Raw genomic sequence first — 12,620 nt, forward strand, 5'->3', positions numbered from 1 at the left:
CCAAGGGGTTTTGTCCTTGTCACTGAGCCTCGAAGGTCTAGCCCCTCCGGAAAGCCATGTTCCCAGAGCAGCAGAGATGCTGGGAAAACACAGATCATTTCACTTGTGAAACCAAAGTTGCAGGGAAGACACAGGGCCCCTCTCCACCTGCCCATGGGGGACACGGGCCTGGAGCTGGCTCTTGTCCTTCAGAGCAGCTTTCCCCCGGAGCAGCTGGAGCGAGGGGCAGAAGCACCCGGAGGACACTTCCTGTGTTTTGTCCCGCCCTCTCATCTTGCCCCACGCGTGGGTCTCGGGACTGAATCTGGCCGAGCGCTGCCGGAGAAGGGCAGTGGGCAGGCCTTGGCCTCTTCGATTTGGCCCAGAGCGTGCAGCCGCCTCGATTCCCGCTCAAGCTCGAGTGTCTTTCTGGCCACGGCCCTTGTGGCTGGCCCCAGGCTCTTGTGGGCACTCACGTGGTCTAACCAGAGTTCAGAAAACATGCTTGAGGTTTGGGAGAGAAGCAGGATGGGGTCTGTCCACTCCCTTCCTGTTGCTTTTTTTCTCAGGGGATTAAGTTCCAAAGTCAGCAGTTAAGGGGAAAAGGCCTAGAGTCAAAATTACCCTTGAAAACCTCTTCAGTTGTACCTGAGAGTACGTGTGTGTGGTTTTCTGTATGCGGCCCTGCGCAGCCATTGCCTGCAAGCTGATGTGTGAGCACCGCGGCTCAGCTGGAAGGCAGTCGGCATGCATCTGTCTGGGCCTCCAAGAGAACCAGAATATTCCCCGGGGCAGAGTGGGATGCTCACAGAAACCAATTCTGTTTTTAGAAATTTAACCCTAAGTCGCCCCGGAATTGCTTGATGCACAATACCAGGAAGGGGCATTGGCTTCCCCACATTGCCACCCCCAAAAAGTAGGTGAAGAAAACACTGGGTTTTCCATTTCTTTTTTGCCATTGGTATACACTAAGGGGTCATTAAACTCCATCGCAGGCCAAATCCGGCTCCCGGCCTGTTTTGGTAAATAAAGTTTTATTGGCACACACTATGCCTATTTGCTCACGTACTGTCTATGGCTAGGGCTGTTTTCATGCTCCAACCACAGAGCTGAGGGATTAAGGGGCTATATCACCCCTTAAAATGTTTCTATTCGGCCCTTTACAGGAAAACTTTAGTGACCCCTCAGATATTCTCCTTATGTCTACAGCCATATATTAGAAGAATTCTAGTTTCTTGTTGATTTGTAATACCTCTTTATATATGAATGACTTTTTGTCACCCACTGAAAACATTTGGAATTTTGAAAAGTGAATAACTTTTATGTACTTACATCTGTCCATCTTTTCCTTTCTGGCTTTGGCCTTAAGAGTCAGGCTTACTGCTCACCCTGAGGTTGTAGACGTGTTCCCCGTCGGTGTTTTCATCACAGTGCCTCTACGGTGACAGAAGGTCAGGGGTGCCTGCAGCAGACCTAGCACCACTGGCCTCAATTCTGTTCTGAGAAAGTGATACTCAGTGACCACCTTAACCACTCGGCTCATGGCTTTCTCTGCTGTTGACTCACACAGAAGCCACTGAGGACTCCAGGGCCCCATAAGAAGGGTGACGATTACTGAGCTTAATAGCACGGTCTCTGTACCACCCGCCATATAGTGTCCCTGTTTGTGAAATGGGTCCTGGGTTCCGGTCCTGATCCCCTCACCTGCTATGGCAGAGGACTGCCTGTCTCTGTTTCCCCATCCATATTCTATGACTAGGTTTGGTGTGAGAAATAACTTAGCCCTTAGAACAGTGCCCGACACACAGTTCGCCCTCAATAAATGTGAATGGTTTCTATTCTTTTGTAGAGAAAATGCTTTAGACAAGTCATAGACAGGCAACCAATTTGTCAATCAGATAACAAAGGAAAATCAGCTTCCCTAAACCAAGTGACCTAGGCTGCTGGTATGGGGTCCTTGTGGTGGGCTAAGATACATGCATTAGGCACCTGCTGTGTGCCTGGTGCAGTCCATGGTACAGTGAGGACACAGGTGACTCCAATAACCTGCAGAGGAGAGGCGAGCAAAGCATTCTGAGAATTCAATACAGTTGATCCTTGAACAGCATGGGTTTGAACTCCGTGGATCCACTTATCCATGGATTCTTTTCAATAAATACTATAAACGTATTTTCTCTTATGATTTTCTTCATGTTTTTTCTCTCTAGCTTAGTTTATTGTAAGAATAGAGTATATAATACATACAGCTTACAAATTGTGTTGACTGTGTTTTTCAGTAAGGCTTTGATCAACAGTAGGCTATTGGTAGTTAATTTGGGGGAGAATCAAAAGTTCTATGTGGATTTTCCACCTGCCCAGGGGGTCGGTGCTAACCCCCGTGTTGTTCACGGGTCAACTGTGCTTGCTTCTGGAGGGAGTGAGGGCCCCCTGGTAGGGGTGTGATGGCCTGTAGGGATGGGCAGGAGGGAAGCTAGGATTTGAACAAGGAGAGGGGCTAGTTGTAGAACTGCACGTGGCCAATTTGGGAAGAAGTGGGAGGAGAGGTTGGCATAGGATAGATCAGGGGTGGGCAAACTTTTTGACTCGAGGGCCACAATGGGTTCTTAAACTGGACCGGAGGGCCGGAACAAATGCATGGATGGAGTGTTTGTGTGAACTAATATAAATTCAAAGTAAACATCATTACATAAAAGGGTACGGTCTTTTTTTTTTTTTAGTTTTATTCATTTCAAACGGGCTGGATCCAGCCCGCGGGCCGTAGTTTGCCCACGGCTGGGATAGATGCTCAAAACACTTATTGAATGGATGAAATGCTGATGGCAACGGCATAGAAAAGGGGTTCAGGGCTTAGGCCTCAGAGTCAGACCTGGGGGCAAAGGCCAGTGTGACCTGAGGCTGTGTAACCCCTGTCTAAGCGTCACTATTCTCATTCCTCAATACATGTTAGTGAGCACTTCCTATGTACCCAGGCACTGTTACGGAGCTAGGTACATGGGGTGGGGGCAAGAACATTAACAAAGCACCAGAGAATTCCCAGGAACCGATAGGGGAGACGAGGGGACCCCACTATGGGGAGGGGCACTGCGCATCGCCACCAGGGCAGCCTCCCAGAAGAGAACATCCAGGCGGAGCCGTGAATGAAGTGAGGAGGAAAAGCAGGCTCTGGGGCACGAGTTGGGCACGGTGGGGCGCAGGGCCCGGGAAGCTGGTCTGGTTGGCATGCAGTCGGGGGAGGGCAGCAGGGCCAGGTCCCAGGGCCTGCAGGGAAGCAGGAGGAGGCCAGGCTTAGAGCAAGGTTCTAGAAGGGAGGCCTTAAGTGCATGGAGGGGTTCAGAGCAAGGGAGTGAGACTAAGGATGCGAGAATGAGGGGACAGCAGGGCTGAGAGGGGGGACTCTTGGTCTCCCCAAGGACAAAAGGTGGGAGAGACAAAGGGAGGGATACCAGCTGGACACCATGGAACGGAGGCAAAGGGCAGTGGCAGCTCCCTGTCTCTCTTCCTTGAGCCGGGACACCTGGGTCTGCGAAGGCGGGAGCTCCCACAGGCAGGAGACTGAGTCGGGAAGTCTGAAGTGTTCACGCATGGACCCTCTCAGCGCTCGGAGCCCTAGCCTCCAGACTGATGCGCCTGCACGGTCGTGGCTACCACCAGCTAGCGCTTGTGCACTAGGACTTTCTCCCATGCACAGCCAGGGGAGCAAGCTCTGAGGTTTCAGGAAGAGCGGGTTCCTCTCCCGGGAGGTTGCGTGGGGTTTGCGTGGGCCTCACTGCCCGGCCACCTCCTGCCCCCGAGGGCGGGCCGTCGAAGTACGTGCACCGGCTCCTGCATGTTCCAGAGGCAACTGGGCTCCTACCTGAGTCGCTTGCAGCCAGCAGGAGGGAAAGCGGCTTGTGTCCACCCCCTGCCCTGGCCTCCCCCCGCCCCCCCAGCCCCGGGTTCTGACCAGGGAACCGGCCCTTGCTGAGTGCCCTGATACCAGCGGCTCTGCCCACCGGCTATTTTTAGAAGCCAAGGCGGTGGAAAGTTCCCACTGAGGATCGACTCCTCTCATTTCCTAGGTTGAGAAAACAGGAAGCCCTTCAGAATCCGGGCTTTGAAAAGCTTCGCTGAAGCTGTGCTGACCCCCTGCCCCCTGGCACCAGGCTTTCATGAGGCCTCACAAAAGCCCTGGCTCACCAGGCCCCTCAGGGCTCTCGAGGGGCAGGGCTGGGGCAGCCATTCGCCATTGGTGCCTGGTGTAGGGCTCCCAGAATTCCCCTGGTACCTGGCACATAGTAGGTGCCCAATTAATGCTGGTTAGCTGGATCTGCCCATTCATCCTCTGAGTTCCCACTCATGGACCCCTTTCCACCCTGGAAATGGATGTTATTCTAACGTACATTTGCATGCATGAACATACATGGATCATATTCAAATATGTACATATATGTCACATACATATATTACTCTACAAACCAATACCTGCTAGACACTGGCCACTGTGGTAACTGTCACTTGTATCATCTCAAGCTCCTCAACAACCCTCAGAGGAAGGTAACATTTTTATATAAAGTTTACAGATGGGGAAACTGAGGCACAAAGTACTTCCATCACTCAGGCAGGGTTCAGCAAACAGGAAGTGGCAGAGGCAAGACGCTAACCCTGGCCGGCAGGCTCTGGAGCCTGGACTCTCGCCTCGCATGCGCTCTCGGCATCCCTCTGCAGAACAGCAAGCCGTGCCGGACTGGTTGCTGGTGCAAAAGAAAGCATTGAGCCCAGCGCCCCCCACAAAGTGCGGGGGTATCGCTAACCATCGCAGCCACCGGCGACAGAACCCCCTTCACCAGGCCGGTGCAAGGAGTTTGTATGTCCATCGCGCCTCACACCCTCCCCCAAGGGCACACACTGCTATGATCCCCACTTTACAGATGAGAAACCCGAGGCACAGAGAGGTCAAGTCACACGGCAGCCAGTTTTGTGAGGGAGCTGAGTCACGCCGGACTTGTCCAGCTCTCCTCCTATTTCGGGTGTTGCAGGCTCATCCCTGGACCTAGGAGGACCCAACTTGAACAGGGAGAGACTTTGAGCAAATCTCCACAGTGAGCCCTTCCAGTTTCCCGTCTCTAACTGTGGGTGAGGCTGAGATGAGAAGAGAAGAAAGGAGGCGTCTGTGGGAAGGACTCGGTGTCAGAACAAGGAGAGGGAGGTTCATGTACCCGTGATGGGACCGCTCAACTGCCCACCCGAAGGTGTGCACACCCCTGGGGCAGGTGTGCACACCCCTAGGGCAGGCGCACACCCCTAGAGCAGGCGCACACCCCTAGGGCAGGCGCACAACCCTAGGGCAGGCGCACAACCCTAGGGCAGGCGCACACCCTTAGAGCAGGCGCACACCCCTAGGGCAGGCGCACGCCCTGTTGGGCCGCATTGGTGGCAGGGTCTTCTTTCTAAGAATGCAAAAGGAAGCTATTCACAAGGCCCCCTCTTCTAAGACCTCACTACCTTGATTCCAGGAAGTAGCGTCCTCGATAAGTGGCCCAAATGGTAGAGGAGAGCTGGTGCTGTGTCCTGGGGGAAGAGGCCACCTTCTACTTGATAAGCCTCACCATGTGGGGCGGGTTCCTGGTTGTGCTGAAAGAGATGATGTGTACATTGGTGGCCAGTCTGTCTGTGGTGTTTCCCCCACTGTCCTTTTACAGGCCTCTTTTGGGGGCTGTACATGCTGTGGGTCAAGGAACTGTGTTTCAGTCATGTAGTAGGTATTTCCTGGATGTTGTGATAATGGAAGGAGTTTGGTGTGCAATAGAGAGTCTACAGAGCATTAAATAAACAGAGGGAAGCTAGGCTATGGACAAGGCTCAGTGGAGCATCAGCCTCGGTTCGATCCCCAGTCAGGGCACATGCCCAGGTTGCAGGCATGATCCCAAGTGTAAGGCATGCAGGAGGCAGCCGTTCAATGATTCTCTCTCATTATTAATGTTTCTATCGCTCTCTCCCTCTCCCTTCCTCTCTGAAATCAATAAAAATATTTTTAAAAAGATAAAAGACAGAAGAAGAGAAACTTACTGAAAACCTGCCACAAGGACCAACTCCATTTCTGCCATGATTTTTCTAAAGTTACCATTTAGACAGTTTTCCCCAACAAATCCATAGGAAGGCATTTCGTATGTTAAGAACTGTCAAATCTATTATTGCAGAGAACAAAAATGTGTTTTTGGGGAAAAAAAAAAAGCCGACTGTCTTTGGCTCTAGAAAGTGAATCTGACCTGTGTTTTGGTGCCTCTCACTCGCCCCTACTCTCTCTCTTTTCTGTTGTAGTTAACGAAATCATCAGGAAGGAGTTTTCAGGACCTCCCACCAGAAATCAGACGTAGAAGAAGCCATTAGCAAGACGCCTTCCGTACCTGTCCCCTCGGAGCCCTCCACGCCCCTCCCGTCTTCCTGAGGGTCCCGCCCGCCCTGCCCGGAGTCCCACGCGGGCAGCGCCCCTCCTGGCAGGCAGCCCACTCATCCAGGAGCTCGCCACCTCTCTCCGGAAACACAGCGAGGACGCTCTGCCTTTTGATTTTTTTTTTTGTCTTAAATCCCAAAGAGCATCTCGGTGGACTTTAATGGTGTCCCGTCCAAACCTGAAGTGCCTGCTGACCAAAACCAAATTCTGATCAAGACAGCACGCCGGACCGCACCTGAGAGCGGGTGATGAGCTCACGGCACGGCTGGTGGGGGATGGAAGGCGCAGCCCTGAGGTTAAAACCCCGTCCTCAGTCCTCGACTCATTTCCCAGCTCCGCACCTTCCGGAGGAGAGGAGTTCCCAAACGGAACAGGCAAAGGAACGTGGCCCAAGCATCCAGCTCACAGGCTGGAGAAACAGGCCAGCCCGCCGTCCTTAGGGCCGCCCGGGCGTGCCACAGCGGGGCCACGGCTAACACGTATTCTTAAATTCTCATCCGGAAGCAAAACTGCCTGGCCCCGACAAGATCCCCCGTTAGAACTTCTTGGAGTTAAGTTATGACATGTATGCTTTTTCCCTGCTTCATAAGGCTGGCCCAGGTGGCTGGAGGTGGCGCCGCCCTGGCCAGCAGCTCCCGCCCTGCAGCGCGCCCCGGACTGGAGAAGGTGACCCCGCCTGCAGAGTGAGCACCCTGGCTGCAGCCACAACCTAAGGGCTCTGCAATGACCCTACTTGCTTTCTTCCTTACAGCCAGAGTGCTTTCCCATCAAGGCGTTAAGAGAACCCCACGCATGTGCATTGCATTTTCAGAAGGAATGGCACAGGGCTAAAGCAACCCCCCTTCCCCCTCAAAAAAAGCACAGATATTTTTGTGAAGCGGTTGTGAAAAGAGGCAGTTGGCAGGCCTGAGTGAGTGGGCTCCCCAAAGCAGGGGGAAAGGGCCGAATTCCCTCTTTCTGGCCTAGACTCCAAGTGGGACATGCGAGCTCAGGATCTGGCCCTGAAGGTCATTGGTTATTTTGACCTGAACCTATTGAAAGCCCCACTCAGCCCCAAAGACCTTTCTGCACAGCTGCCTCCTCCAGCACAGGACTCATCTGAGTAGGGCTGGCCCACCCACGGTGCACCCCTAGGTATGCATGGCCCCGCCCCCTCGTTTCTCTCCCCTGAGCACATCCAGGGTCCTCCAGCACCTCCCTCCTTTGGTGCAATTTTGCCAACAAAACTCTCAAAGTTCTTAGCAGGTGAGTTTTTATCACAAAGATGTATTTTGTTTGCATTTCCTGCAGACACCCCAGGACGCGCTGGGGGTTTGTTCTCAGCCACTCAGTGGCTTCCCTAGTAACCGACAGTGAGTGTATGCCTGGCACTCTGAGAGGCTGTGCTCCAGAGATTTCCGATCAAGTCCGCTAGGTAGAGGGGATCACGGCAGGTGGGGGTCCCCTGTGGGTTTTCTCAGTGCTGGCTTTCTCATCAAGGTTCCCCAGAGGTCACACCTCCCCGGGAGCCGGGCCCGGAGCGCAGGACTTGGTGACCGTGGCCCGGTGTGTTTGGTGCCCCAGAGAGAGGACAGAATGCCCAGGTTGGGCCTTTGCACCCTCCTGTCCATCACCTTTTGCTCAAGATAACCTTTGACCCCAAGGGCAGAGGCCCACGCCTCCACCCACCCAAGCACAAAGTTTAGCAAAAATCCTTTGAAACAGACAGAATGCCAGTAAGAAGGTGACCGCTGCTGCAAAGCTTCAGAATTCTTCCTAATAGAGATCCTTCCACAAGCAGCTCTACCCAAAGACCTTTCTCGCCGGCAACGCTGACTTCACCGGGAAGAGTTCGAGTGTGCGGCGAGTGACATGCTCTTGCGGACCTGGCTGGGAGCCACTTCTTTTGCACATGAGGAAATTTGGCCTTTCCTCAGTTACCTGAATGTCTTACCCAAGTGCCTTCCTGCTATTGTAGCACAGTCGCCCGGCTTCCCTGAGCATGGGGTGAAAAAGGACTAATGTGTTTTCCATCCATCTTCTAACCATGTTAGTGGCAAGGGCCTCCTGTGAGTTCAGACGCCTGTATGTACGTGTGTGTGTGTGTGTGTGTGTGTGTGTGTGTGTGTCATACACACACACTCTCTTTTTCTAAGACATCTTAGCTGGATATTATAGGAAGCATTTCCATAAAACAGCGATCCCAGACAGCAAAGGAAAGAGAAGCAAGGGCGTTCGTTTTGAGACATAACTAGGCAAGCAAACATGCTATTAGGAGCCGACAGCTATGGAGAAAGTTTTGTCAGTTAACAGATGCCGGAGGAAATTTTGCCAAGAGTAATTGCTCACGAACTACTTTCAGGGTGGGAAGAGGCCGCCACGTCCTCTAAGAGAAGGAGAAAGCAAGGACGTCTACGTGGTGAAGGGTTGTGTGTTGCCCATGTGTTAGAAGGACCTCGGTGAGGTGGACGTTTGCACTTGCTACTTTCAAGGTCAGTGCGACAGGTAGCACTTCTAGCAGAGACCTACCGTGTTGCTGAATGTAGTCTATCTCCAAAGTTTGCCAGTCTTCCCGCATTGTACAAAAATACTGCTGCTTGATAATATATAATAGCGATCCAAATTAGTATGTCATTAAATTTTATTTTCTTATCTGTATTTTTATGCTTTTTATCTGTCCTCAACATAGTGCACCCCGGTTGGAATTAGAAGAATATTTATAAATGGTCAGAAGTCTTTTTCCAGTGTATCTTTTAACATCTATGTTGATTTTTTCCCCCTAAGAGAAATGATGTATTCTTGAAAAGGTGTTAATCATTCCAGGAAATAAGACAAAACCCCACCTCAGAGCCTGTTAGCCGCCTGTCTCCCAGGCAGAAGCATCTCCGGAGAAAGGGGGAGTGGCTTTGTGGCAGAAGGAACCACCTGTCTTGCTTGAGACCCACGCTGCCTGACTCCAGCTCTGAGCCTCGATCTTGTCACCGAGGGGAACTGTATTGTAAAGTGTTTAGATTCCCCCAGTAAGTAGATGGTATCAAACACCTGCCTGTGTTGTAAGGAGATTCCGGAAGCACCCGTGTTCACAGAACGCCAAGTGCAGGCTAATGTTTACAGAGCTGACTGAATCCCGGTAGATGACCCCCCACACACACGATGCAGAGGACACGGCCTCTGATGACGTGCCTGGCTCCTCCTAAGAGCTGGGAAGCGCTGGAGTGCTTTTCCTGCTTACATCAGCCTCGGCCGAGGTGGCGGCTGCCCCATTGAGACAGATCGGAAGCCAATGCGTTCTGATTGTCACTCTGGACGAAGGCGAGGCAGAATTTGTTTGTTTTCATGTCAAAAGACACTTCCCAAGTGCTTTCTATTGTTCAAAATGGGAAGAGTGTCAGGGGTCCGGTTAACAACTGCTCGCTTCGTGTTTACAAGAAGCAGGGGGTGGTGACAGTCTTGGCAAGCAGGGCGATAAACGTTCCTGAACTTATATTCTTGGAAGGGCAGCACTCTAGCAGGCACCCAACACACCTGGACCTGGTGTCTTCCAAGCTTGAGACTTGGGCATTCAGGCCCACGGAGCCCCACCGGCCAATGCGTGTGTTCTCCTGCATCCCAGCTAAATACGTAAGCAAAAGGGAAGCTGGGATGGCAGGCACCCATCCCCCCCCCCCACGCTTTCCCGAGTACCCGAGTTATAGCCAACATCACTGTCTTAACTTAGTTTGTTCGAAAGCAAACTTCTCTGGTGCTGGTGAGCTAGAGGTGCTCCCTGAGCAAGCCCCTCCCAAGGCGGAGCCGGGGTGCTGGGTGCTGGGTGCCAGGGGAAAGGTCGAACACTGCCTGACGCAGCTGTTGCCCGAGGAGAATAAACACCTGCCTCTTCAGGGTTTGCATGGACTGGATGCAAATGATGCTGCTTCCAGGAGAGGAGGTGCTTCCAGCATTCTGATTGGCTGTGGGTGGCCGAGCTTAGCATCCGGAACACATGGGCAGAACCTCACTTACCCCAGTGGCCGCCGCGGCCCTCCGAGGGGAGAGAGGGCTGAGAATGTCTGCCTGACTTCCTCGCGATCCACGTCTCTCCAACCGGTGCTGCTGGGAGGCTTAGGTTTTGAACATCGACTGTTAAAGGAGTTTGAATACATCACATTCCTATGCAAGACGTTTTTAATCTCCAGTTTAATGTAGTTTATTTTTGCTATCTGTAAAGTATTTTTATACGGCTTGTATCATGATAGTTTAGCAATAAAAGAGTTGAAAGCACCAGCTACTTTGGAGTCTCGTTTCTCTGGAGAGACAGGCTGCTCAAGAATCCCCTTTCTGTGCTGAGTTCACACAGCAGGGAGCCTTTTTGGGGTACACACACCGTGTGTATGTTTACTCCTCATCTCAGCCCTCTGAGGGGGAACCATTCACTTCACGCCTCCCACTGGGGTGCAGAAGCCACCTGCCCGACACTGTGGAGCCATGCAGTCACCTGCATTTGTCAGATTCCCCTGTCCCTGATCATCGCCAGCGTCCCTAGGCCTCTAGAAGGAGCCCCCAGATAAGTTAGGTTTATAACATCTAACCATTCACTTCACACCTCATAGGGGGTCCCAGAGCATTTACAGCCAACGGGGCTGAGCTGGCCACTCAGAACGCAAAAGCAGATCTCTGCTTAAACATCTTACAAAATTCCAAGTTAAAAAAAAAAAAGGGTACCCTTTATCATCAACCCACAAACAGAATTTTACAATTAGATATTGCAAATACTAGAACTTTCCAGCTGGCTTACAACAGCTACGCCCTCTGCTCTCACCTTATAGCGACAGTACCTAAGAGGTTTGGAAGTTGTTGCTATTTAAGTCTTAACAATATTGTTCAGCCTTCATTCCACTCTCAGTGCTACCCTTAAGCCCCAGGCAAGCAGGTGCCCGCCCCAGGCCCCTGCCTCAGGGACCACTCACCCCTGCTCTTGGAATGCCTCCTTGGGGATTTTCCAAGCCTCCTCCCAGGGTCTGCAGCCAGCATTACCATATGGGCGGGGCCCCACGCACATACAAGGCCATACATAGGTGCTGCTGCTGGAAGCACCAACCTTGAAATGCCCTCTGGTGACAGGGACCAGCTGGCTCCCACTTCTTCCCTTCAGGGCACCAAGTCAACCCGATGCTCCAAAGAGCTCCAGAACCTGCACCTAACAGGTCCAGACCAGTTTCCAGAAGAGACTCCTGGTGAGCAGACTGCCCCTGATGGCCAGCCCATAAGTCCTTTTCCTTTTTCCCCTGTGTGATCATGGGAGATTGGCCCACCAGAACGGCGCTGAGACAGCTATCTGAGGGTGCCTCAAATTGCTTATGTAGACAGGAGCCCCACAAAAAATAGTTACCTAGAGGCCACTAGGCCCCTTACGGTTTCTGCTGTGGCTGCACACAACTGATTTTCTTGAAGTTAACTCGCTTTCTGAAAACTTTTTACCGCTTTTCCTGCATAGAAACCCAGAATCATCTTAAACAGAAAACAAGGATAAAACGATACAGCCGTTTAAAAAGTAAGCCTCTGTTCACCATTTCTATGTGAGCCACACTGGGTAAACGCAATCAAATTCAGCCTGTGCCTTGTTTCCCCAGATAGAAAACGAGGGTAAGCATAGTCCCACCTCCCAGATATGGGATGCTTTGTAACAAACGTGAACAATCGGTACAGTCGCCATCGTTTAGCAAACAGAGTTAAGACACCCAGAGCTGTACCTCCTGTCCCAACATCTGAAGGAAAGATTCAGAGCTCTGACAATAGGTATTGAATTTTTCTAACCAGATCCTCCAAGACGAAAACGTGAGCTTATCCAATTTTCAAATCCTGATCGGAAAGGGAAACCTCTCGGCCCTGGGCGACTTTGCAAACCTGTGACTGTTCCTCCTCGCTCCGGGCACTGGGTTAGCAACCAGGGGGGCTCAGAAGTAATGAGATCTAGGGGAGAAAACAAAACGCTGTCTCCTACACAGCCTGTTCAGGTTCGTCAACTGGAAAGAAACTGGGTTTTGCAGGAGTTGGTTGAGTGTAAAATATCGGGGAGAAGGCACAGAGGACAGGGGCCAGGTGAAATGGAAGTGAAGTTGTTTCTTTGGCCTGAGGAACCTTGGTAGCTGTGAGGAGCTACATGAGACGAGTTTGCTGTCAACGTTATGCCGTCTTATGGTATAAAGATAAATGAGGTTGGACCAAACTGTCTGCAGAAAGGGCTTCCCACTTT

At 51.9% G+C, this 12,620-nt stretch overlaps 1 protein-coding gene across 2 annotated transcripts in view; it reads left to right on the forward strand.

Annotated features, from left to right (window-relative positions):
• Positions 1–6,332, forward strand: part of NFATC2 (nuclear factor of activated T cells 2) — a gene marked incomplete at both ends in the record, with an annotated part of 147,524 nt that extends 141,192 nt beyond the window's left edge. For both annotated transcript variants that reach the window (XM_081097128.1, XM_081097126.1), the window contains one exon: positions 6,277–6,332. In XM_081097128.1, the coding sequence (XP_080953254.1) occupies positions 6,277–6,332 (56 nt within the window). The remainder of the gene's footprint in view (positions 1–6,276) is intronic.
• Between the last annotated feature and the right edge of the window lie 6,288 nt (positions 6,333–12,620).

The sequence above is a fragment of the Myotis nattereri genome (assembly GCF_964212035.1).
Source record: "Myotis nattereri genome assembly, chromosome: 8".
Classification (NCBI taxonomy): Eukaryota; Metazoa; Chordata; class Mammalia; order Chiroptera; family Vespertilionidae; genus Myotis; species Myotis nattereri.